The 27162-nt window shown below is 44.5% G+C and overlaps 1 protein-coding gene across 1 annotated transcript; it reads left to right on the top strand.

The window, feature by feature from the left end:
• Positions 1-4758: 4758 nt before the first annotated feature.
• On the top strand, positions 4759-6452 carry LOC308439658 (eukaryotic translation initiation factor 5-like). The gene has a single exon (XM_080941581.1). The coding sequence runs from the start codon at positions 5318-5320 to the stop codon at positions 6218-6220; it is 903 nt and encodes a 300-aa protein (XP_080797707.1). The 5' UTR covers positions 4759-5317; the 3' UTR covers positions 6221-6452.
• Positions 6453-27162: the final 20710 nt, after the last annotated feature.

The following is a 27162-nucleotide window of genomic DNA, read 5'->3' as shown; positions in this document are numbered from 1 at the left end:
TCTCCACTCCATCTTTTGTGCTAGCAGATCCTTCACAATCTCTGCCATTGCACACAGGGAAATAGGGGTGCTTTGAGGACCTCAGAGATGCATGGGCTCAGAAGTAGCAGTCTAGCATACCTGGGGTGACACGGTACCCCTCACCATGAGATTACTGCCGGACAGCCTTGATGTGATGGCTGTAACTCCTGAGTTATAAACAGGTCTCTGCCATCTTCATAGAAAACAAGTAGTGTGTGAAAATTTGACAGGAGGAGGTTTGGGGGTGGGGTGCAGGGTTGTAGGCCCAAATCTGTTCCATCACAGGGCATGGCCTCTTGGGGAGCCATTACAAGGAGAGTTTGTACTTACCATTTTCCTGCTCTGGGGTGGGTGTTGGGATGTAGGGAAGCCCGGAGACATTGCTCTGGGGTGGGAAATCACAGTCTGACACATGGGTCAGGGGTTCCCCAGGCCTGAGATCAGGCCTGGCTGTGGGGTTCTCAAATTCTTGGACATTTAGGAACTGCTGGGAGACTCAGAAGAGCAGAAAGTGGGATCCTGGGAGCTGGGAATAGTGTCTAGCCCTGGGCCAGGTGTGGGCTTGGGGAAGGGGGATCTCTGTCTTGTCCCAGTAGAGAATGATTGTCCTTAACTTGGTAGATGCAGGCTTGGTGGCAGTTGTGGCTGGGAGCGCAGAGATTCCTTTTATGGGCTGTGGCTCTGTAGGTGAAGGCCATCTTCATGGTTCTCCATGGGAGAAAAGAGACAGCTCATGGTTCTAAACTGTTTACTGTCATGGCGAAAAGTGGATTCATAAGACCATACCTCACTTCTCAGGGTGGGCCTGAGATTAAATACCTTTTGCAGGGAGGAGTGTCTGGGAAGAAAGGCTACAAGGCCTCTAGATACCTCATTAGCATGGAGAACTCTGCCTTGGGCCTATGTGAGTTTACATCTCTTTTCCTAATGCTTGGTCTGAGATGTTAGGGATGCCTCATCTATGTGTAAAAGGGCTTTGGGCATTTCCCCTAAGTGACTGATAGCCACAAATCTCTTTATAGTAGGTTGTAGCTACATGACAGGAACAGGTAAAGCTCCTACCATCACTTCAGGGTCTCTGGGGCTGCTAGCTTTTAGCTCTACCTTACCAGGCTTCCTCTCACTCTCTACCACCCCACCATGGGGGAGTACTTTCTTCAGTGAAAAGCAAAAATGTTTCATTTTAGTGGCTTAGGCTCACTACCAGAAACGATAACCAATAATTCTGGGTGCTTCTTCAGACCACACTGTTATCTATGAAGGCTGCCACCAAGCCTGGACCATCAAGATCAGATTAGACAAACAAACAAACCTCATTAAGTTTCAAGTACCTCTAGGCTGCTGTCTTCAGCTGCATGCATAGCTGCCCTGTGTTGCATGTAGCCCACACCCCGCAGCTTGGACACCCCTAGAAGAGCTTTAGGGTACTGTGCTAACCAAGATGCTGAGAACTTGTTGAGACCTACAAGAACAGGATAGTGGTCATGGGACAGAGGAGTAGCTGCAAGACTTTGGAGCCTTTGGGCTTTAAAGCTTCTAGAACAAGAAAGAGAAGAAATTCGTATTTCCTTCCTTGTATGCCTAAGGGGACAAGTCTAAGTCAGCCTCCATCCACATCTTCTCCCCGGCCCTTTTGGTCCCTCCTGGTCCTGAGTACCCTGCTTTACCTTATAAACTCACTAGAAAAGATGACCTAGGGAGGCTCAAGAAAGAAAGAAGCAAAGCGCCTGTAGCTCTCTGGAAGAGGATGACTGTTCTCAGACTCCCCTGCTGATTTCTCCTGTGACAGTCCCTTAGGTTGGCAGCAAAGCTTGGCTGGGAACTGCCTATGTGTAGATTAAAAGTAACACAGTCAAAAGCTTTGGGATGTTGTCCTGGCTCCTTACCTGGCATTAAACTGAGTGTAGAACAGTTTCTCCAGGAAGTGCTTCTCCTCTGGTGGATTATTGTTGGGTGTTCCTGAGGAGTCCTTGTTTTCCCTAAGCATGTCAGAATGGCCCACTCTTTGGGACCAAGACAGAACATGTGACGGATCAGATTACAGTGGCCTCACGAGATCTTAGCCCAATAAATCTAGAAGGGACCTCGACAGTCTTCTAGTTTCTACATTGAATTCAGACCACAGCCAAATGAAGGTGAGTAAGGAAACACAGTGCTCTGCGGTGGTGGTGACAGTTGACAGTTGACGGACAGTGCATGAGTCTGTCATTTACCATTCACAATAGCAAACTCGCAGAGTCAGCTGAGGGGTGAAGGGAAATGCTTCGTGGGCACAAGAGTACTGCTCATCCAGAAAGAACAAAATTTTGTCTCACGCAGGGACATGGTAGAATTAGAGGTCACCCTGTTAATAAAAGATAAGCCAGCCAAAGATAAGCCTTGCACGTAAAAGGAAGGGAAGAGACAAAAGGAGGATGAAATTTTCACTTCCAGTTTAATTGAAGGAAAAAAAAAATACTATTAGAGACGAGGTAGGGGAGAAGGGGAGGTGGGGAGGAGGAGTGATTGGACTGGGAATATGATTAAAACTCATTATATGCATGCGAGGTGATGTCACGATGAACCCATCCTACTTGATATAACCAATACACGCTATGACAGAAAGGAAAGGAAAGAAACATCTTGGAAGGTGAACGCTGTGTGGACTTCCGGTTCTCCAGTCCTCCGACTTGCCCACCTGCCTTTCCTTCTGGTTTTGGTCACACTGGGTTGAACCCAGGAAGAATCCAGACCTTATCCTTCAAGTGCCTGAGTTCCTCTTCCCCAGAGAGAAGCACAGATCCAGGTGTAAGAGGTTATCTGAATCTGGCGATGAGTCTGGCCTGGTATATGGGACCACTTGGCAGGGTTTACATTTTAATAGAAAAAAAGCATTAGTTGAGATTCTGGGAGAATGTGGTAAATAGTTTAGCTTGCAGGTGTGTTTTTTTCTTTTCATTCTCTCTGAAATAATATTTCAAAAACCCAGATGCTGGGGTGTTCATAATTGATAATTCAGTGAGAGCCATCTCCTCTTCCTTGTGTGTTAGGATTTTAAACCAAATAACCACTGCCCCCACGAAGCTTGCCCCTGACTTGCCCACCTTCCTTTCCTTCTGGTATCAGTCACCTTGGGTTGCACCCAGGAAGGATCCAAGCCTTGTTCTTTCAGTTCATAGTCTCTCGTATCAAAGTTAAACCCCCATGCATGCTGTTCTTTAGTGGAAACAGAATTGTCTGGTAACTTCTCCTGACACAGAGCAAAAAGTCCCAGAGAAGGTAGCTCACTGGGACAGCAGTTGTTGGTCGTAGTGAAGCTCTGGGACCCTTCTGCTGGGTTTCAGCCAGGATCTTGCATTTCAGAGAAGCCGGGGCACCAAGCCTGAACCTGTTCTATGTCACTGCTGTGTGTGTGACACACTCTGTGTTTAACTTGGGTGAGCATCAGTAGATTCTTGAGGCGCCACATTCTGACTAAGCCTGCTCACAGGGTCTGCATGTAAACCCCGGGTCACCCCCACAACCTTTTACACTTTCCAATAGAGCCAACGGAGTCACTGCCATGTGGACACAAAGAATATGCCTGGGGTTGAAAATGAACTACTTATCCACTTACTAAACCGGGAACAGTTACTCTCATGGACAGGGCTAATACCCAGAACTTCCAAACTGAATAGTCTCATTGTATTACTTAGTGTTTTCAGAGCGTGAATCTTTCCCAGCTTTGTGAAAACATGGAGATGGGTTTAATTTCCAAATGGATTCTGGAATATCCTTTCTCAGTGTAAGCAATATACATCTAACACAGAAAGTGTCCGTCCATACCAAACTTACCGCCACACCTCTAAATGCACTGTCTCCTTACTGAGTTTTCAATTTTTCTTTAATCTCTGTGTTACCCACTTCTTTAAGTGAGACATATAGGTTGTGGAAGTCAGAGAGGAACCTGTTCTAATGAAAACCAACATTTTCTGAGCCTCTGTACCACAGATTTGATGGGAATTAACACCAAGGGTGCTCTGAAGTGGCTATAACCTGTGTCTCCATAAGTAAGGAAACAGAGGTGCAGAAAGACCAACAACTTACCCAAGGTCATTCAGTTTGCAAGAGGCAGAGGCACAACATGGATCCCGGAGGTTTGTTCTGGGAGCTCAGAGCCTTCAGCCACAGCATATCATGTTTTAGCTCAAAGGTATGAGTTGGGGAGGGTCGGCTCTGGAAAGACAGGATGCTTGATTAGCATTAAACACATGATCTTATTTGTTTGTTTCAAGTAGCAATGGATGCACTGTGGAATCTTCCATCGTCATGCAGCTTCAAAGAAGGTTCCAGTGTGCAAGAGGATTGTTATCCTAAGGATAACAATAACTATTTTTTCTTCCTCTCCTCTAAAGTCTAGCATGGAGGAAACTTTGTTGAAAAGGGGGCCAAATGGCTCAATGGTTAGGAGCACCTGATGCTCTTGCAGAGGACCCAGGATCAGTTCCTGGAGTCTGTAGGGTAGCTAATGACCATCTGTAAGTCTAGTTCCAGAGGGAATCCAACACCCTTTCCTGACCTTCTCCAGTAGTGCACACATGCATGCAGACAAAACACCCACATGTATGAATATAAGTAATAAAAAAAAAACTTTAAGAAAGAAATGAGATCCGGGACCGAGGGTAGCTTGAGCGCAGCAGCGGCGTTGTTCAGTCAGAGCGAGAACATTCCAGAGAGCTGTTTCGCAGCCATTGGTACCTGTATTCCTGTATTGGGGAAACATAGCATACAAGCAAAAAGCTTACAGCCTCAGTGGCGAAAATTTTTTCATGTCAGAGACTGAGAACTCTTGCAGTCGTTCATGTCATCCCTTCTTCTCCAGACAGAAGATACCAAAAAATTGCAATCAAAGATCTGTCCATCTTATTGATAAAGTCACTAATAAGCCAAAATGTCTGTCAACGTCAACCGCAGCGTGTCAGACCAGTTCTATCGCTACAAGATGCCCCGTTTGATTGCTAAGGTTGAGGGCAAAGGAAATGGAATCAAGACAGTTATAGTCAACATGGTTGACGTTGCAAAGGCGCTTAATCGGCCTCCAACGTATCCCACCAAATATTTTGGTTGTGAGCTGGGAGCACAGACCCAGTTTGATGTTAGGAATGACCGTTACATTGTCAATGGATCTCATGAGGCAAATTAGCTGCAAGACATGTTGGATGGATTCATTAAAAAATTTGTTCTCTGTCCTGAGTGTGAGAATCCTGAAACAGATCTGCATGTCAATCCAAAGAAGCAAACAATACATAGTTCTTGTAAAGCCTGTGGGTACTGAGGCATGCTTGACACACATCAGAAACTCTGGACATTTATTCTCAAAAACCCACCTGAGAATAGTGACATTGGCACAGGAAAGAAAGAAAAAGAAAATAAAAACAGAAAGGGCAAGGACAAGGAAAATGGCTCTGTATCCACCAGTGAGACACCACCACCTCCACCACCAAATGAAATTAGTCCTCCACATGCTGTGGAAGAAGAGGAAGATGATGATTGGGGGGAAGATACAACCGAGGAAGCTCAAAGGCATAGAATGGATGAAATTAGTGACCATGCAAAAGGTCTCACACTTAGTGATGATTTAGAAAGAACTATAGAAGAACGTGTTAACATCCTGTTTGATTTTGTTAAGAAAAAGAAAGAAGAGGGCATTATTGATTCATCTGATAAAGAAATTGTGGCTGAGGCAGAAAGACTGGATGTAAAAGCCATGGGTCCTCTTGTTTTGACAGAAGTTCTCTTTGATGAGAAGATAACAGAGCAAATCAAGAAATACAGGTGCCATTTTCTAAGATTTTGTCAGAACAACAAAAAGGCCCAGCGGTACCTTCTTCATGGTTTGGAATGTGTGGTAGCAATGCATCAAGCTCAGCTGATCTCTAAGATTCCACATATCTTGAAGGAGATGTATGATGCAGACATTTTAGAAGAAGAGGTCATTATCAGCTGGTCAGAAAAGGCCTCTAAGAAATATGTCTCAAAAGAACTTGCCAAAGAGATTCCTGTCAAAGCAGAGCCATTTATTAAATGGCTGAAGGAAGCAGAGGAGGAGTCTTCTGGTGGTGAAGAAGATGATGAAGATGAAAATATTGAGGTGGTATATTCAAAGACTGCCAGTGTACCAAAAGTTGAAACTGTGAAGTCTGACAACAAGGATGATGACATTGATATTGACGCCATTTAAAAGGATGGATGCAACTTAGCTTAACAGTGTAATGCTGCAAACTTTTCTCCATTATCAGCCAGAAGTGCAACATGTATGTGCAAGAGCTAAAGTGGCCTAACATCATGCTACACTTGATACTAAAAAGCTATTACTGTGAGTGGTCTATAATTAAGCCCAATGAGACATCTAGGGAGTCCATACATATCAGTGAGCAGTTGTAGTTTGCTTATTTATAGCATGTTTCTTTTGGAAAAACTAGTGGTGGACACATTTGGATCACATTTATACAGTTACAAAAGAAAAAATAAATATTTGATTTTGGTCATTCTTCAGACTTTGGGCTATGAATGGCTTATACTGAAGTAATTGGCTACTTCTAGGATGTTACACCATTTAACTTAGGCTTCTTGAGTTTGGTAGGTACTGAAAACTTGAAGAATGCAAACAATTATAATGACCTTACTCCGCCATTAAAAAATGCAGTACTTTGAAAGTTGTATCTCCAGTCCCAGTACATTCAGATTGGCAACTGACAATTCTTGTCATTCTAAGGAAATTTGATGATTAAATGACAGTGTGACATCCTCATGAGAAGTAAAAATGACCCATGTGTCCTGTGGTTTAAGAGAAAGATTTGAAATCTGAAGTTGTGGTTTTTCAGTTTGTGTACACTTACCCCAAATTGTAGTCTTTTTGAGTCATGTGCATTGCACGTTGGATAAGCCAGGGAAATTAACAAATAGTATTTTGTGTGTATTTAGTGGTTGCTTTGTATTGAGAAAAAGCTTTGAGGTGTGATTAAACTGTAAACTCTGATTCTATTTGGGAAAAACAGGAAAAAAGGTGCACTTAATCTCTAGCTAAAACAGCATAATTTTTCAACTCTTACCCTTAAATTATAATTTCAAGATGTTTAAACATACTGTATCTTGTGTTTGATGTGTTTCCCCCTCCCCAATATTATGGTTTATTCTTTAATGCCTTTTAATTTGAATATAATAGCTTGTACTTTAGATTTTGGTTGCTATCTTGCCAAAATAAGTGTTACTGTTTTTCAAGCTTGATCCCCTTCCCCAATTGTCTTATTTAAAGAGAAAGTTAAGCTCATAAAAAAAAAAAAAAAAAAAGAAAGAAAGAAAGAAAGAAATGAGTTCACACCCCTCTATTCCTTCTTCAGGTCTCCTGCAAGGAAGCAGAACGTCCAGTCAGATGCCACTGATAATGCAAATACTCCTGTTGTTTTGCTGGTTTCTCTTAGGGCTCTGTTCTACCTACTGTTCCTTCAGAAGGGCCAGCATCACCTGCATGTCATTCAAATGTTGCACATTGTTGCATCCCAGAGGTAGGGTCTAGTTTTCTAACTGGGCAGTAACTCCCAAACCTTCTGCTGAACACATGCACTAAAGGGCTTCATCTGTTTGCTGCTGAAACTGCAGGAGTAAAACTGAGCTCCTCTCAATCTGAAAAGAAAAATGTGCCTGGAGTTAAGACTCAAGAGTCTTTTCCCATCTCAGTCTGAATCCCCATCATCTCTCTCTCTCTCCTGCTTTATAAATATTAGAAAGATGTGGGTATGTTGTAGTTCAAAGAGAACGTGCTGAAACAAGCTTTTTTTTTTTTTTTTTTTTTTTTTAAGAGTCATTAGCTTCAAGCGTCAGCAACATGGTAGAGTCCCAACGGCAGTCCTGGGAACAGAGGGGATTTCTTGTTCTTAGAAATATTTTGTTGTTCTTGTTTTTTTGTTTTGTTGTTTTGGGGGCCCACACATGCCATGTGGCCCTAAGGGTGTCAGCACTAGTGCAGAATAAAAGGTTACTACTTTTTAATATTTACTGCAACACTTCTTGGTCACTTGGCAGTTTTATTTTTAATTCTGTTAGGAGCTACTGTTGCACTTTTAACAGTTGAGGCACTAATCCACATTCCCAGGGTCAGTGGGCAAGGCTCCTTTTCCTTTGCACCTTTATCAATATTCGTTACTTTGTTATCTCTGATAATAGTCATTCAAACAACTGTGAAGTGGTACCCCACAGTGGTTTTAATTTGTCTTGTATTTAACTTCAGAAGCTGGAAAGAACCCTTAAACTCCTAAACTATTGGAGCCACACAAAGCCTGGAGTCTCTAACACTCTCTGGTCTATTGCTTCTCGCTGTGAGTAGCCACACCTCTTTATCAATGTATGATATAGACAGGATCATATTTTCTGGGCACTGTGATCACAAGAAGAATGGGAAGCACTTGTCAATCTATACTGACAAGTTCCATAGCATAACCTACCCCAAACTGGAAGAGTATAAGTTTCATTCAACCTCCCCTTATATAATATCCCTTTTCTACATTACCCACATTAAATATTTTTCATAGTCACAGTACAATCAATAATTACTTCCTTTTTGGGCCAACATAAGGCTTGGGGTAGCCACGACAGAATGGCCACCTCAGAGAACATGAAAGAGCTGAGCATCCCAATGCCATTGGCAGAGAAACAAGAAAGACCAGTGCAGTCCTCTTGTGTAGATCTAAGCCATTGCCCAAATCTATGTAGATTCTCCCAGAAGTGAATGCATGTTGGACAAGGAGGAGTGTGTGTATCATCCATATCATGTGTTTCTCCCCCTTCCTCTCCCACCTTCTCAGATATAGCACTAGACCCACTTTAGAGATCTCTGCAAAGATCACCTTTGAGCTTGGGGAAACTCCAAAAGACCTTCTTTGCCTCAGTACCGTTTGCAAAAGAGCAGAGCTGCATTCTTCCTCTGTTATGAATATGAAATTTTATTTCCATTCATGGTATTATTTTTTCTTTTTTTTCTTTTCCACCCATATTCACAAACTTTATTTTCATTAAAAGACACTAGCTTTCTAATGCCCACTGCCTTCAAACTTCAACCCACTCTCACTTCTGCCACCATCTGTGACTTAATTTGGTGCAATTTCAGCTGCCTAAATTCAACTACAGTCTAAAAGCACCGGGTAGAAAGTTTTAGAAACAAACAAACAAATCCCATTTTAACTTGGTTCTGAAGTTTTAGGCTGTTCTGTTCTCTATTGATACAAGTTAATCATCCATTGTTCAATGAATCCATGCAATGTAAGATATTTATTCCCTAAGTTACTCAGACCATCTCAGATATCAAGCAGACTGGGTGTCTCAGTGAGCTTTATTTTATTAATAACAATCTCAAATTTTAAATATAGTGATGCTGAAAATTTCATCAGATTGTTGTATGGTACTGTTGCTCTCTTGCTGTACCTAGTTTGTAAATATTATTATTATACATACACATGCACATGTGTATATATAATTTATATATGTGAAATATGTATGTGTAGGGCTCAGAGCTATCTAAGGTTTCAGTCAGGCTTCCATTTGGGGGGGTCTTAGAATATATAGCTCATGATGAAATGAGTTCTGCTGTATAACTTTGTTATTTACCTTTTCTAAACCTGTGTCCTTATCAAATCAAGCCAGATGAGACCTCCTGGGAGCTTAAGGGACTTTGAAGAGAAAGTGTGTCCAAGGCATCCTGGACATCAGATGCTTTGGGTAATGTCATGTTCTCACACCTCAGCATCTCATGTTGGCTCCAAAGCAGCTTCATCTAATAGAGTTTGAAACCTCCAGGCTATCCAGAGTGATCAGGAAAATCTTAATTAACCCAAGAGAGTAAACAAAGTTCAAGACTCAGGGGGAAAACACCCCAGAATGAACACGGGGTTGGACAGGTAAAATGGTGGCAATCAGTATTGGGGGAAGGGTGAAGAGAGCTTTGGGGGACATTCTGAGCTCATCTGTTAAGTGTCGGGATTTCTTGGGGGAGAGGATCAATCACTGTGAATTACAGGCACTTTTACTTCTCCAGATGAATGAACACTTTTGGACAAATCGGACCCTTGATAATGAACTATGTTTGCCTGAATTATCACCCAGACTTGGTCATACCCAGAGACTCAGCATTGCTGGCTCTCTAATAGAATTCAACAGGTCATTACAACACATCTTAGTGCTTCTGCAGCATTCTAATGGGCTCCATAAGCTTTACTGGAGCTGAGCCTACCAGAACAGTGGGGAAACCACACCCAGCTGCTTAATTCGCCTCCTCCCAGGGCATCTTGGGACCTTGGCCAGGCACTTAAACATTCTGAGGTTTGGATTTCCTAGCCATCAAAAGATAACAGTCACAAGAACAAGCTAACAAAGAAGGGCTTAGTCTGGCATTGGCTACTGAGCTTCAGTGATCTCGCAGGGAGCTAACGGTGGTACTGTTCAGCGCCCTCCCTCCCCCATATTCACAGGCATTTGTGTGTGTGCGCATGCGCACGCACGTGCACATGCAGACGCTCGATGCTAGGTTTACAGGCCTGCATAGCCATACCTAACTTTTTATGTGGGCATTGAGGATTTGAACTCAGGGTCCCGGGCTTGTATGATGAGCACTCTTGATCATTGAGCTGTCTCTTTATCTCCTCCTCCCATAATCTGAGCAGCCCCTGGGGTTAGAATCCCGCCATGTTTGCGGCTCTCTTCAAGCCCCGTATGCAGTTCTTAGTCCATAAAAACTTGCCGGATTCGTGGAATGACTGAACTTCTTGATCACCGCACACACCTCTGGAGCACAGATGGGTTCTGCCATAACGCCACAGGCTGGTCGAGGCTCCAGTAACCACTGCGGAATGCTTTCCAACCTCTGGGTTCACAGCAACTCTCTGTAACGGCTCTCACTTCTTACCAGTGTTTTGTGATCAGGGCTGGACAGAAGGTCCCCAAGCTGTGTGACCTTGTTCTTTCACATGCCCCCCCCACTTCCTGCAGGGAAGGGAAAATGGTGACCCTTATGGAATTAGTAATGGTTAATCTCTGAAAGGAATTCTTTACCTGCTCGCCAAGTTGAGAACAGCTGACATCACAGTAGAGAATTGTGATCTTCCTTCTTTTCCTGCTGCCGGAGAGCAAATCCGGAGCTCTTGTAGTCCCTGTCCCCATTTGTTTTTATTTCTGAGACAGGGTCTTTTTAAAATTCTTTTCCATTTATCTATCTATCTATCTATCTATTTGTTTGTTTGTTTGTTTATCCACTTTACAGCCAGATCGAAGCCCCCCTTCCTCCATTCCTCTCAACCCTACCCTCACATACCTCTCCCCCTCTCTTTCTCCTCAGAGAAGGGGAAGCTCCCCTCCCCCATACCCACCTTAGCACATCAGCAGGACTAAGCACATCCTCTTCCACTGAGGCCAGACAAGGTAGTCGAGCTAGGAAGAAGGGATCCAAAGGAAGGCAGGAGAGTCAGAGACAGCCCATACTCCAGTTGTTATGGGACCCATATGAAAACCAAGCTGCACATTTGCCACATATGTATAGGGGGCCTAGGTCCAGCCCTTGCATGATCTTTGGTTGGCGGTTCAGTCTCAGTGACATCCATGGGCCCATAGTTGATTCTGTAAGTCTTCTTATGATATCCTTGACCCCTCTGGCTCCCTCAATCCTTCCCCTGCTCTTCCACAATTCTCCCTGAGCTCCACCTACTGTTTGGCTGAGGGTCTTTGATCAGTTTCCATCAGCTGCTGGGTGGAACCTCTCAGGAGACAGTTGTGCTGGGCTCCTGTCTGCCAGCACAGCAGAGCATCATTAACAGCATCAGTGGTTGGCGCTCTCTCATGGGGTAGGTCTTATGTTGGGCCAGGCATTGGCTGGTCATTCCTTTAATATCTGCTCCACCTTTATCCCTGGACATCTTATAACCAGGACAAAGTTTAGGTTGCAGGTCTTATATGTGGGTTTCTGTCTCCCTCCCTCCACTGGAAGTCCCTCCTGGCCACAGGAGGTGACATTTCAGGTTCCATATCTCCAATTGCTAGGAGTCTGAGCTGGGGTCAGCCCACAGACCTTGCTAGATGAGATTCACAGTTCCGCCAAGTGCTGGGGTCACAATTGTGTAGCACTACCAGCTAGTTCATCCAGCTTTTGATGCACTAAATAAAACCTCCTGTGCACGAAGCTAACCTGCCTTCTCTCCCTTATTGCCATTAGGGTATCAAGGATAATATCAAGCAAAGCCGTGCACTGGCTTGCCTAATCCCATTACGTCCTATTCAACATTTCCGAGTTATTGTTACAATAACCTGATCCGTGGCTCCCAATGTTTTTTTTTTTTTTTCTGCATTTTCACAGACTATAACTTTATGCAGAGAGAACAAACCTTGCCAGTTCATTGTAGATCTCCCGGCTCTGAAAGCAGGCAGAGAGGGCTGCAGTTGGACCAGGAATGGAAAAAAAAAAAAAAAAAAAAAAAAAAAAAAAAAAAAAAAACCCACAACTGTACCATGGTAACCAGCCGTCACTCTGTCTGTCTGCTGCCCAAGAGGGATCTGAAAATAGTCTAAATTCACCTTTAAAAATCTACTGCTCTGTGAAGGGCAGACTTCACACTTGGCAGCCCTTGGAAGGCTGCCCGAGGAACAGGGCTGCACTTTAGACTACTGGTCTCCAGCTGTAAGCCTTCTCGGACGGGAACAAGCCACCCATTCATAGGACTGTTGTGAAATTTCCTCCTCGGCAGCCCTTGCAGCCCAGGAGGGATGTACCTGGAGTGGTGGCACTGGGGAGCTCTACTCCCGCCCCAGTGTCTGATTGTAGATTGCTTAGTCTCTTCCTCCCGCTTTACCCTCTTCTGTCCCAACCGGCCAGCCCCATAGCTTCTCCCCATTGAGTTTTTAAAAGCCGATTAGCAGAGGAGCCGCTTATGAACTGGTTACACAAAGCAGCCCACTTTGGAGAAAGGAAAGAAGTGCCATTTAAAATTAGAGTAGGCGTGGCTGGGATACAGGGGGCTGGGTGGGGGGGGGAGCTTCCCAGGCAAGAGAGATAACACAGCGTCACCAGGTTAGGACTGGCTCCACCGCATGGTGTGTGAACTGTGCATCAGGGAGAGCTGAGCTTGTACTGAGGCGTCAGAGCCTCACTCTGTAGCTGAGCTCAGTGGTAGCGTTACGGTTCGTGCTCCACCTTGACCAGAGCAGTGGAGATTTGATCAATGGAGATCAAACCAGGATCAGTGATGAGTGTTGATAGATGTGTCTGTTTTTTGTTTTTTTTTTTTTTTGTTGTTGTTGTTTTTGTTTTTTGTTTTTTGTTTTTTGTTTTTTTTTGTTTTTTTTTGTTTTTTTTTTTTTTTTTTTTTTGTTTTTTTTTTTTGGCTTACTCTTCAGTCTGTGATGATTCTTTTAAGTCTCTGGTTTGAGCTGGGAAGTTAAAGTGTAAGATTCTAACCCCATGCATTTTATTTCCTGTTTGATTCTCATTTTATACTGTTGCACTCAGCGCATAGCTGCTTTTAGGCAAGGCATCCTCAGGGATGGTGACCGTGTAAGTGGTGCTGGTCACGGACACTTTGAGTTGGGCGGTACAAACTCTATAGTATTCCTTCAAACTAAATATCCAGCTTACCAAAAAATGTAATTAAAAAAAAATTCCATAGGTTGATCTTGTGCAACGATATCTGTGAGAAGCCTTAAGAAATCAATTTGAAGGAGAATGCATTTACATGTGTGAGTGCCCGGGCCCTGCCACACTGGGAGGCGTGATGAATTAGTCACAGCCCACAACCCGTACAGAACTGTTGGACTATAATGGCTCTCACATGCAGCCTGGTGCAGCTGTGCTTCCCAGTGACTCAAGTCCCTTCAGAGGTGTAGACATTTGGTATTGTGATTTTTCAAAAGGTGAACAACTCTTGGTAAAGCGCCAAGTCAAACAAAGTGCACTCTTACGTGGACCCATGACAGATGGACCTATGACAGCTGCATTCTGGGTAAACCTCGGTACACGTGTGACGCCGAACAAAACTTGCGTTGCCGTGTTATGGAATACAGAATCAGAATGTAAGACTTACAGAACTGAAAGGACATGTCCACCTAGACTAGCAGCTCATGGCTCAATCAGATGTCCCATGTGTCTTTGTACTCTTGCCTTCTTATTCACTAAACACTGATAACCTTTAATGATGGTGACAATCAAAGCGTGGCTTATATGTATTTTAAGCAACCCTGAGGATGGTACAGCAACCCCTACCCTAGCAGAAAACAACAACCCAAGGCCATACTGGCCTGGGGCAGGTTGGGTGTCAAGAACATTCCTCATTTCTGAATGCCCACAGTGGACATGCCCCCCTGCCCTGGGACAAGAATACACAGATGCAGCGAAAGTTCAGGAGCCAGGGGAGCAGTGCCTCAGGCAGTCCTATCCTGGCCTCACACCTCATCAGCGTTCTTAGCTTATATGTGGGTTTTATTTTGTTGACTCCCACTGTGCACAAAAGCTGCAGTCACTCCGGGCAATTACAGAGACTCAGGTTTCCTTCTTGGCCTCAGGTAGTTAGAAGTCTAAAATAGATGTGGGGAAGGTACGGGATTAAAATAGAACAGATGTTCTCAGTGGGGCTCTGGGTTTTTGCAAACCCTTGCGTGGTGCTCAGACACAGGTGGCCTGTGAGACCCTCACCAGCTCAGGATGAGTCTCTGGTTGTGCTCATGGTTTGTGATTTTTATTTTCAACGTTATGACTTTAAAAAGGTTGTCATTTTAGGGAAGTAGGAACCTGTACAAACATGCTACCCTCCCACACTTTCAATATACTGAACAGCAAGACATTCAACCGTTTGCTACAAAATAGTCTTGCGTCAAATAATTTTGCTACATTCAGGCTAATGTCAGAATGGTGGGGACATTTAAGGTAAGCGATGATGTTCAGGTGGTTAGCTGGGACAGAGGTACTTTGAGTTTATAACATGTAAGTGATGGTGATTTTATCAGGATGTAATTGTACTCTATGTTTGGGAATCCCTGTGTGTGTATGTGTGTGTACAAGTTTGTATAGTGTGTGCATGCCTGCACAAATGTGTGGATACACAATCTTCTTCTGTTTAGGAACATGCAGATTTAATCATATTCTGCTATAACTCTGAAGCAATCGAAGATACAGATTACAGACAGGGTAGGCCTGATGCACAAATGGTAGACTAGAGCTGCAGAAGCTGCTCTCTGTGCTGGTTTGTTTACTTAGAAACTTCTTTCACTGCTACTCTGCCAGCAGAGACTATGGTCTCATGACCTCATGGCAATCAAGGGTCTGCGTGGGTATCATTCTTACTACAACTCCCAGGCAATGCCTCATGAGCCCTGGCTGAGTATAAGCCGTTGATCTAAGGCCCAGTGGTCCAGCAGTGGACAGAACAAAACTCACTGTGAACTAGTGATTCTGGGATGTGAGACAGATGCCCAGACAGACAATGCCCAGGACTCTTCCGGGACACAGAAGATAGATGGAAAATCTTCAGGAGGGGGCAGTAGCCCTCCTGGGCTGCAGCGAGGTGGCTGTGTATTTCAGCCAGAAGCCCTAAGTGAACAGAAGTAGCCTGATGAAGGCAGACACTGCCGTGGAGGGCCTGCCTCAGCAAGGGGGTGATGCCAAGGCCGGGGTGGAAATGATCCAGCAGCATCAAGGCCTCAAATGCCTCTCAGTTCTGCTGGGTCAGCTCCTTTGGTAAGCAGAAGGCCTTGTGGGGTGGCCTGTTAGCATGACTTGCATTTTGGTGAGCATTAAGAGCTCCCATTTCTATGGACCATTGTTACTTATTGAGATCCTGTGTTTGAAAAGCAGACTGCGGCCTATCTGGGTCGGAGAACGAGGGGCGGGAAGGTGGTTTCTAACTGGGAAACTATGTGCTGACTAGAACCACGCTGAAAAGCAGTGTGGTTTCCACAGGGTGCACCCTGGAATGAATATCTTTTGCCTTCACCCTGGAACAAGGCCTTTGCTGAAAAAGAAAACATACCTTAGCCCTGGAAATGCAAAGAACACTCCCCCTTGCTTTGTGCATCTTGAAGCAACTCTGCCCACTGAGGGTTAACTCATCCTGAGGCCATCTTGTCTCTCCAAACCACAGAGATCTTTTCCTGCTTCCCCCTCTTTTGCACAGATGTTTACGAAGAGAGAGCAGGGATCACAGCCAATTCAGTAGGCTCCTTGCTCTTTTTTTTTTTTTTTTTTTTTTTTTTTTTTTTTTTTTTTTTTTGCATTTTAAAGGCATTTGCTCTTTGGGAAGAAAATCATGAGAAATGAGAATCTTGCTGTCTTGGCTGGAAGCTGTCTCATTGTTTGCAGGGAGGGCTGGTTGCCATGGTTTTGGACGACAGACAGCTGCATTTTCTTAGAGTAATTTTTACTTGCAATTGGATCTATTAAAGAGCCAAGGTGGCCAGTTCCCAACAGTGAAAGGTCTGGGAGTTATTTGCAAACAGCCCAGCATGTTATCATTCAAAACCAACTGTACATGGTTTTTAGTTACTCAATTCTCCCCAGATAGGCCCAGTTCATCCCAAATTCTGCTTCACGGAGGGCAAGCCAGCCATGTTTCAGGCTTGCTGCCCTAATGGGTTTTATTTAATATTTTTATTTTAATGTGTATGTTGCTCTCATGTGTATCTATGTGAGTGACTGGTGACCATGGTGGCCAAAAGAAGGCTTTGGATCCTCTGAGACTGGAGTTGCAGATAGTTCTAGGTTGCCACGTAGGTATGGGGAGCAACCCTAACATCTGAGATTGTTCCCTCCTGAGTCTCTCCTTGCAGGAGCCATGTGGCATATTGCAGATGAACCTTTTTAAGCAGGGTGTATTGTGTAGGTATCATAAAGTGAGGATTTTGCCACAACTATCTTCCTTGACTTTAGGGCTGATGCTCCAGTGTATCCCAACTCTTTTTTTTTTTTTTTTTTTTTTTTTTTTGGCTTTACTGCCCTAGAACAATGGCTTGTATCTTTAGGCAAGACGCTACATCCTGAATTGGGACCGACCGTCTCTGTACATCACTTTCTGAGACAGGGAGTTAGGAAGCTATCTGTGTTGGGCTGGGGAGATGGCTCAGTAGTTAACAGCAAGTATCGCTCAACACAGAAGACCCACATTTGGTTCCCAGCATCAATGTCAGGCAGTTCACGGCCTGTTAAGTCCAGCTCTGGGGAATTTAACATCTTCTGGCTTCTGGGGCGCTGCACACAGCGTCACGCGTGCACACAAGCATGCATGGATGCAGAAAGCTGTGTCTAACAGCAGCCCCTAATTTATAGTCCTGTGCATAATCTAAGTTTTTTTTTAACCATGTATGAAAATTGAACTAAACTGCATAATATGGAACATCCCACCATCCCCTACACGATTTCTTACGTTACAGGTCTATGCTGAAGGCTGCTCCTTAGAGCCTCTGGGCCCTCCTTACCCTTCTCCCATTTTCACTCCTAATGAAGGCTCATTTAAAGGAGAGTCTGTCCTTTTAAGGCCTACCATGTTTAGATGGTCATGTACTGCACCATCTCTGTCCTGTGTTCACCATTTCAGGTTACAGTGCACTCTGTGGGTACATCATGGTATTGGGAACACCATCATGGCCACAGTCAAGAGCAGAAAGAAAACAACGCCTGGTGCCCACTTACTCCCTTGAGTTCACTTGGCTTCTTTTCTCTTTTCTTATACAGTCTGTTGCTCTCTGCCTAGAGAATGGTGCTTCCCATGGTGGGCTGGATTTTCCCATATCAGTCACCTTAAGGCAGTTCCTGATTTACATGTCTGTTGGCCACTTTGGGGTCTTCCCTGTGGTCTATTGATAAGTGGAAAGAGAGGAATGCGGATGGAGAAGAGGGTAGGGTGGGGAGAGATTGGGAGACTGAATAGAAGAGGATGAAGTGGCAAAAGATAGATCCCCCCCCAAATGTTCACACTTAAATTTAGGTTTCTTTCAGTATGTGAATTTCTTTATCATGAAATGATATTACTTACCTCAAATTTAGTAAGTCACTGAAGATGAAATCATAGTTTGAAAAATATTTCATGGGGATTGGTCTTTAGATTGTCTGTAGAAAGCATGCATTAATATATATTTTTAAATGCCTCCTTATGTCAGGCCTTGGGGTAGCACTTGGAAAAGCAGTGAGGAGAAGCCCTTACTGTTCTTTTACAAAGAGATGCATCCTTTTTTCAAACAGAGGTAACCTGTGGGGTTACTTCAGACTCTTAGGTAGTGTTGGGGGAGCCAGATAGGAGGATACTCCAGAGTAGTGTCCTATGGGGACCAATACCCATGGGGAACCAGTACCTATGGGGAACCAGTACCTATGGGGAAGAACCAATAGATAATTAGAAAGCTTCTCTCCTTTTGGATCTATGGGAATCTGTAACCCCTGAGGTCTTCACTCTAAAGAGAAAAAGAAGATACTGAGTAACTGAGACCTTCAGTCAAACACACAATACCAGACAAGCTATGACTCTAGCAGCCCATCCGCCATACTGTGTTCTGTCCACTACCACCTAAAAACTCCCTGCTTCTCCAGCTGCTAAGGATCTGCTGTGGGTCTGTTTCTTAATTTTCATACTGTGCTTGGGCTGGTGAAGGTTGATATGCTAGTAGAGAGAACACAGAATCATGACCCTAGATGACCTTTCACCCAGTCTGTTTCACTTCCCATGAAGAGCATGATGAGGGAAAAAAACCACACAGTTCATCCTGTCCTGCTTGAATCCACTCAGCATCAGAAATCTCATTTCTACTCGGATGCCAATCTTGAGTTGTGTAGTCTTCAGTTGACAGCTGGTGTCTACCATGGTCAATGACACCAGGGCTGCTTGCTAGACTTCTATATCAGGCTATGCACCATCCCAGGTGTTTGGTCACTGATCCTTGCTCCAAGTAGGAACATTACATTGCAGATGAAATTTTTTATTGCCTTGGCTCAAAGTCCAAATAATTAGCATTGCAGTGTGGTCTCAGCCCCAGTTAGCATCTTTCCTGTGTTGTCTCTTGACCTGTTGACTGCCCACCACACGTAGGCGATATATGTGCTCATTTGTCGTCTTTGACTCCAGTTATCCCTCAACCAATTGGGGGTATTTCATCCAACTTGGTTCCTGTCAAATATTGCTATTCTCTTAACAAATTTAAATCATTTATCAATGATTGAAAGATAAAATCCATAAGGATATTTAGGATCTTGGGGTCTTGAATGTGTCTTTGTGCTATGCTATTTGAAAGTTCTAATAAAAATTTTGTGTGTGTGTGTGTGTGTGTGTGTGTGTGTGTGTATGTTCACACACACACACACACATACATAGACGGGGAGGGGGGGAGAAGGAGAGAATACTTGGCCACTGAGTAACTGAGTTTTCTATTACTCCATGAGAAGAAAGAAATAGCATAACTCTGGTCATTTTTCAAGTTGAGAATTAGACTTCCTGAGTTCTGGGTAGTGTTGGAGTTTGTTTCAGATTACTTGAGTCAGGGCCCCATGGCAGTCACCCTCCTGGGATGTTCACCTCTTTCCAAGAATTGCTTTAAAAGTCCAGGAAAAGGATGAGTGAGCTGACCTTAACAAAACTAGAAGTAGTTTTTCCAGCTACAGTGCTTTGATACTCGGCTGTCAAAGTTCTAGGTTTCCAGCCACCAGATGCCGAGTCCTTTAGACACATGCATCCCCACCTCTTCCAGGAGACAGTAACGCTGTATTTGATGAAGCCATGACACACAGTCATGACTTGCTGTGTGATTGCAGCCGGATTTAGTTTGCACAGGACATGGAACATTTTTACTATGATCTTAGTCTCCGTGGCAGCTCTAATGTTTAGTTACCGGGTTTGCGTTTCACTGAGCACCGTTACATTTTGCCCAGTGTTCTCTCTACATAAATCTGTGATGCCGTTTCTGAAGATCCACTGAAATCCCAGCCAAGACAGTTCGCTTTTGCTGACTAGTTTATCTTAGCACCTCTGTAGCTGACAGTACTGTGTTTTAGCTTAGGTTTCACCAAAGTTCTGATAAAGCCACCCGTGAACAGTTAGGTGGGTTCCTTGGAGCTCACTCTTAGACTGTTGAAAGAGAACTTTGAACGTGTGAGTGACTGGGTCACCCTTGAGGATCTGGAAACGCCCTGCCATCCCTTTCGTGTTCCATTTTCCTTCTTTGTTTAGTTGAACCAGTTACTCGTGTTGCGTGCCGGGCCTTGCTGCTGGTAAGCTTTATGATAAAGGCCATTGCAGGCTCCGTGGTGCTGTTGGCTGTGGTTGTCATTCTTTGCCTTTGGCCTCCCCTGGGCTCCAGGGGACTTTCCCTGAAGGGAAACTGTCACGGTTTCATTCAGCTTTTCCACCCACTCCTCCCTCTCTCTCCATCCACACCACCAGTCCAAGTTCAGGCCTATGACTACTCAGAGGACCTTTGGCTGATGGGGACACACAGTGTGGGTGGAACCTCTAATGCAAATAAGCAGGCAAAACATAGAGCAGCAGCAGCAAGGACCAATGAGCATTAAGGACAAGCAGAAGAACTCCAGGCAAGCCCAGGAAATAGCAGCGAGAGCCAAGAGCAGAGTCAGATGGGACGTGAGCTGGGCATTATCCTCATTTGGGCACCTGGGCCAGACAAAACCAGGAACCTGCTAGGGCCACTCTCAGAGGGACACAAGAGTCTGTCCCAACTTCACATGAGATGTGAGATGTCCCTCTAAACCTAGGTTGGCTGGTGAGCTATGGCTTCCACGTTCAGGCAAATATAATCTGTACCCACTATCCACCTTCTCCCACACATTGTGGAATGTTACCAAAGTAGAAAAGAAAAGAAAAGAAAAAAAAAAAGCCCATAAATCTCCGCTTGTCTAGTTCTTGTTTTATGAAGGGGCCCAGCCAAAGTCCTCAACTTCTCCAGCCCACACTGGGTTCTCCCTGTGAGCCCTGTAGACTGTAGGCCTAAATCATGAAATGCATTCATTAATCACCCTCCACCCCAGAGTGGGTGTGGGGCGGGGAACCCCCACCCCCAGGCCTGAAAACTGGGACCTGAGCCAACGCCACCTCTCTACACGCTGCTTAAGTTGTTCTCTCTCCTTCCTCCCCAGCTTCGTTAGACACGCAGGCTAACCCTGCGCCCCTTGACTCGCGCGAAGAAGACTTCGGGTTTGTGAATTTTCTGCTTGCTCCTTTCAAACTGAGCGGGTAGAACTCGGGCTTCAGATTGCTCCCCCCCCCAAACCTGGGTTAAAGGACAGGTGGCTGGATTGCTCTCCCGGGTACTGACTGGGCTAGGGCCTCTGCGCTCACATCTCTAACAAGGCGCCCCACAGTTCTGTTGCTGCTGCCACAGGTATGTGACTAGGTCACATTTTGAGGTCCCTGGCTTGCATCACAGTTGGTAGCAATATGCCTGGGTGGTGTGACTTTAGCAGTGGGCACCTCAGCACTCCTTAAGGAAGCATCTGCCTTTTGTTTCGGTTGCCTCTGAGGGCCCACAGGCTGGAACTGGATTTAGAGGGAGGCTGGAGCATGGGTTACGCGATCTTCTTAGGGCCAGAGAACCTGTATGAATTCTGGGAATGTCAAAGCTGGAAGCCAAGTGCCCAGTGAGTTCTCAAAGACCTGGACAAGCTTTTATTTCACGAAGTGTTTTTATGTAGACTTCAGATCTTTTAAAGAAGGAATAAGCCGCGGGGCTTGCTGCCGTTCATCTGTAACCCCAGCATTCAGGAGGCAGAAGCGGGTGGATCTCTTCGAGGGGATGCTAGCTAGCCTCATCTACAGAGCGCGCTCCAGCCAGGGGGTACACAAAGACATGCTGTCCTTAAAACCAGAACGCGGAAATTCCACTCAAAGCGCTTGTACCACATTGCACAAGAGCTGAGAACTTTTCAAATTTACAGATTTCTTTGATCTTTACCAAAGTCTTGTCAGAGAGAAAAGAGTAGAATAAATCAAAATTCCCAGTGGGCAGCCGGGACACAGATATTAAAAGAATAAAACCACAGCGGAGGTTTGCCGACAGACACTTGAGGTCGCTTCTTAAAGGGACTCGCCCCCACTGAGAAGCCCCTTTGTTCTTAGGGCTCCACTTTGTTTTCCAATGAGATAGATTCAGACTTCAGATCTAATTGAGTAAGTGGACATTTGGAGTGGTGTTTCCAAAGGTCCCAAGGGAGGGGGTTAAATCATTCTGTCTCTAGCTGAGCATCAGACCTCAGCCTCTCCTTGAAGAATTACACATCATTCTCCCGCAGGAGGGAGGTAGACAAGCGTGATCAGACCTAACCTCTTTACATTTCACAGCCGTACGTTGCACTCCGACATAAATCTTGTCCTAAAAAGGTCTACAGTAAATAAGAACCCGGGGCGGACAAATCTTCCTGTTTGTTTGTTTGTTTTTTTGTTTTTTGTTTTTTTTGGCAATACTTAGTCCATCTGTCTTTGTGACTGACAGACAAATCAATTTCACTGTGAATCAAAACGACAGGTTTCCTGGCAGTTTCTCAGGGGGCCTCCAGCACTGTCCCTAGGGAATACCAGGATGTGTGCAGGACCCTGAGGACCCTCTCCCATATAACCTAGCTTTTCTGTCTTTAGTTGGACAATACTAGGTCCTTTTGGGGCTCCCTAACATTAGAAGACCAAATCATCCCACAACACTAGACTGTGCAAAAGTGGTTTGTGACTGGAAAGGGAGGCAGCCTTTTTGTTCGGTGTAGGAGCATTGAAACTAGCTTCCCCTGTCCTCAATACCTTCATTCCCACCCCCTATAGACACTCTTGGTCTGGAGGTGGGGTTGGGGGGGGAGATAAAGGAATGCACATGCTATTTCACTAAGCCCCAGGTGCCCGGATTGTTTTCTCCTCCTGGTTAGCCTTCAAGGAAACTCCACAAAAACCTCATGTCTTTGGGACTTGAAGAAACCTGTCACGGATAACAGGAGCTGGAGCTGGTATTGAAACTTGTGTTTCCACAAAGATCTAATTCTTTGCAGTGCCGGGCAGGGGTTCACTAATGCCTGCCGTGAAGATAAGGCAAGCGACTTTGCTCACAGATGTGAATTTGTCTCATCTCCTGGTATTTGGTGGGATTATGATGGGTATTAAATGGCTCATTCTTTTTCTCAAAATCATGATAGTATTAGCTAATGCTTCTCTCTCAACTTCCTCCTCCCTTCCTCCTCCTCCTCTTTCTCCTCTCTCTGTTTCTCTCCTCTTTTTACTTGAATAAGGCTGAAAAATTAATACATATAATATATGTGTATATATATTTCCTGTTTTCATTAAGATTTTTAAATTAGGCTATTATAATGGGTCATGTTAGGGTATTTCCATACACATATGTAATGTACTTTGAGCATATGCCCTTTTCCCTCCATTAAGATCTTTTTTCTTTGTCCACATGTCCCAGAGTCCACAGCCCTTGCTCTATAGACACGATCTCATCTTAACTTAAGGGGAACACAGCTCTGAAATCTGTGCCGTGGGTCTCATGCCAAAACTCTAACTTAGAATCTATTTTGGCTTGAGGGGGAATGCCGCCAGGTAAGGCGACTGGAGGCTTTATAGTGAAGTCACCCCCTCCTGACCTGAACACTCTGTTCTCCTAGCATCTCTGCTAGGATGTGCTGAGTAGCCAAGATGAGTTACGGTTTCCTGAACAGAAAGAATGTGCTAATTGGTTAGTGTTCCTCCGGAATCACTTTTATTTACTTGATCGGTGGCGGTTTTCTTTCAGTTGTAAAGCTCAGATATATCTCTTCTAGTTTTTCAGAGTACAGCACACTCGGCCAGAAGTGCTTCCCCCAGAAAAACTATAATTGGATAGCTTCCTCCCCTTGATAAGGACACTCAATTGTATCTGCCAGCCACGTGACAAGGGTACCTGATGATACTCTAATGCTTGAGAAGACCACTAGTCACCCGGGGGCCTTAGGAAGCTGTGAACCCCGCTCCCCCTAGAGCTCTGTGTCCAAGTGCAGCTCTGCGTTTCCATCATCCCACTTCTGGGCACCCACGGTGTCTCTTACGTCTTTAATTCCCTTTATAGTCTCGGTAAATCATTCCATGCACCACAGAGTAGGGGGACGTCTGATTTATGAGACCTACCTGCTTGGTTCTCTCAGTGGAAGATTCCCTTGGTGCGTGCTTTTCCCTCTTCAGATTTGTTTCTTCTTTTTGGATTTTTAAAGTATTTAAATAAAATGTTCCTGGAGTACTGTGACCTGCCAATAGTGCGCGTGCGTGCACACACACACACACACACACACACACACACACACACACACACGCATGCATGCATGTGCACTTCTTACAGCTAACTAATCCAGTCTTCACTCAAACAACTGAACTCACCTTGGGAATTCAAAACATTACCTGACCGGGTTTTCCCTGAAGACAAAACAAAGTGCTGGACTAAGAATTTAGGGTTCTTTGGTTTCCAAATCAAGACGGTCACCCTCCCTGGTCCTTTTCCTTTTCCACCGAGGGGAGAATATTACTTGGATTTGCTTTTGCCTGTGTGTGTGTTGCAGAACGTCTAAACGTTTACCAGATTGAGATGAATATCACTTCGGGCTACCCTTGGTTGAGTTACAGCATCAGTTGGTTTAGTTTTTACTCCTTTTGCCCCGGGATCCATTTTCAGTGCCCAGAACTAGATGGGATCCCGAAAGAGGTCAAAAGAGACTGGGGCGGCAGTGGCTGAAACCGTCTGACACGGAGGGAGGCAAATTTACTGTGGAACTGTTCCTGAGACTGTTACTGCTTGTCGACCCAGCAGGAGCCCCATAGCCACTCTGGTTGTTACTATAGATGCCACAAAATTTTCTCAAGGGTATTGATTTTTCTCTATCTCGGGAGAAGAGAAGGGGTGGGGGGAGGCTCTTGTTTCAGTAAAACCATAACAGCTATGTCCTTATTATATTATTATATTCTTTTCTTTTAAGATTTATTTATTTCATGTATATGAGTACACTGTAGCTGTCTTCAGACACACCAGAAGAGGGCATCAGATCTCATTACAGATGGTTGTGAGCCACCATGTGGTTGCTGGGGTTTGAACTCAGGACCTCTGGAAGAGCAGTCAGTGCTCTTAACCACTGAGGCGTCTCTTCAGCCTATTATATTCTTGAAGTAAAAATTCTAAAGGAGAGCTGGGGAAATGGATTCCTTGCCATGGGGCATGAGTACTAGAGTTTGAGCTGCCAAGGTGGTGCACTCTTGTTCAATGAATACGGTATAGAGTGGCCAGGGACGACCCCTGACACTAGTGTCTGCTTTCTACATGCTTTCTACATGCATATATACTCATTCACATGTGTGCTCATAGGTGATCACCAAAACACAAAATACCTTTATTATCTTTATTTAGTATTACTATATGTACAGCATACCAACAGTCCCTGAAAATTGTTATGAAAGACTTGTTTTTGTAAAATGCTAATACAACAAAATACAGTAATGATGAAAACCTAAGAGTTTGTAACCATATAAGCAACGGATTTATGTAATTAAACACATCTCAGCATTTCCCCCTTCAACTCTTGCAACCATCCTTTCGAGTGTATTTGTCTTACTAAAAACCTAATTGCCACATAGAATAATTGCTTAACTCAGTCACAGAAGGCAAATCTGTTTATCATATATTTATTGGAACCAAAAGCTATTTTTAGCTATGTGCTCTTATTTGACATAGGCCTACTTTCTTTGGGGAAAAAAAAAAAAAAAAAGAAACCTCAAAACCCTTTACCAACAGGATTTCAAAATGGCTTTTAACAACCCAATGAGAAATTCTTGAAATTGTACACTTGAGAAAATGAGAACCTGATGCTGAGGAGCAGTTCAAAGTCCAGATGGAGGTGTTAGAGTATAACACGGGCCTTTACAATTCCGAGTCATCTCCACTGGAGATGTTTGATCAACCTACGTCCTAATCACCAGAGAACCTATTCAACAAATATATATATTTATTTTAGAATATATATGCATATATATATTCTATTCATCAATGCTGTTATTAGATATAATGTACTGGGTATGGGGGGGCAGGGTACCTGGCAGGCCCACGCCAAGGTGTCCCTCTGAGAAATCATGCCATGGAGACCTGCTATAAAGGGAGTTTATTGGAGGCAAGAGAGGGGAGTGAGGGCCTGGAGAAGGGGTAGAGGCAGACACAGGAGCAGAGCCTTGTGGGTACAGAGGACAGCAAAGGGGAGAGACACCAGCCAGGGACATGCTGGGGGGGGGGGCAGCCAGCCCACTGGGTTGTCCGGAAGGTCTTTTGCTAGCACAGCACCTGGCAGCGGCTGGTAATGGCGGCAGGCGATGACGTAAGCTGTTGCTAGGTCCCTGGGAGGAGCCCAGCAGAATTGCCTGTAAGCCTGCAAACGTGTCGTGAACTGAATTTTCCGGACAAAAAGAAGCTTCACCTAGGTTAGAGATTCTGCAAGGCTGACTGACTACGCAGAACATTGCAAACCGTAGCCAAACTACTGTCTGCTGTCTTCAGTTTCTTTGCCTGAGTGTGAACTGACCTCTTTGCAGCTACCAGGCCAAGCCTCTGGAATGTAATGGCTTACTTAGCACAATTTTCACCAAAACCTCAAGCTAAGAATATCATCAGACAACACCTTAAACCTATAAAAAGAGTTTGTTCCCCACCACCACCACACTATAACCTGCCCGGGTGTTGCCACCAATACATTTGCAAAACACCTTGATTTATGGCTTTCTTTGTTCTGTAACTACAAAAGTTCACTAACCACTTTCAGGTTGGCACATGTTACTCAGGGCAACCTCAGTCCAAGTTCCCAGGTTACTGCCCGTCCGATCTGATTTGGAATAAATTCTACCCTTGCCCCCTTTACTGTGAGCACCGAGTTTTGCATGGGTACTGGTTAGGAACAAGCAAGCACCGGAAGGTGAACTTAAATTCGATATTTCAGTGATTCTTTTTTGGAATTCAGAAACGGAACTCTTTGTTTTCTGAGGATTATGCATGACTTGGTGAATCGGAGAATGGATCAGGATGCATGGAAACATTTTAAATGTTTTAATGAGAAGCCACTCAAGGAGGTTAGGAAAGCTTTGTGGACTGGAAGATGCCATGAAGATGGGGGATGGAGGG

Source organism: Micromys minutus (genome assembly GCF_963924665.1).
Source record: "Micromys minutus genome assembly, chromosome: 30".
In the NCBI taxonomy this organism is placed as follows: Eukaryota; Metazoa; Chordata; class Mammalia; order Rodentia; family Muridae; genus Micromys; species Micromys minutus.
The sequence above is the reverse complement of the archived record's forward strand: the minus strand, read 5'-3'. Positions and strand labels throughout refer to the sequence as shown.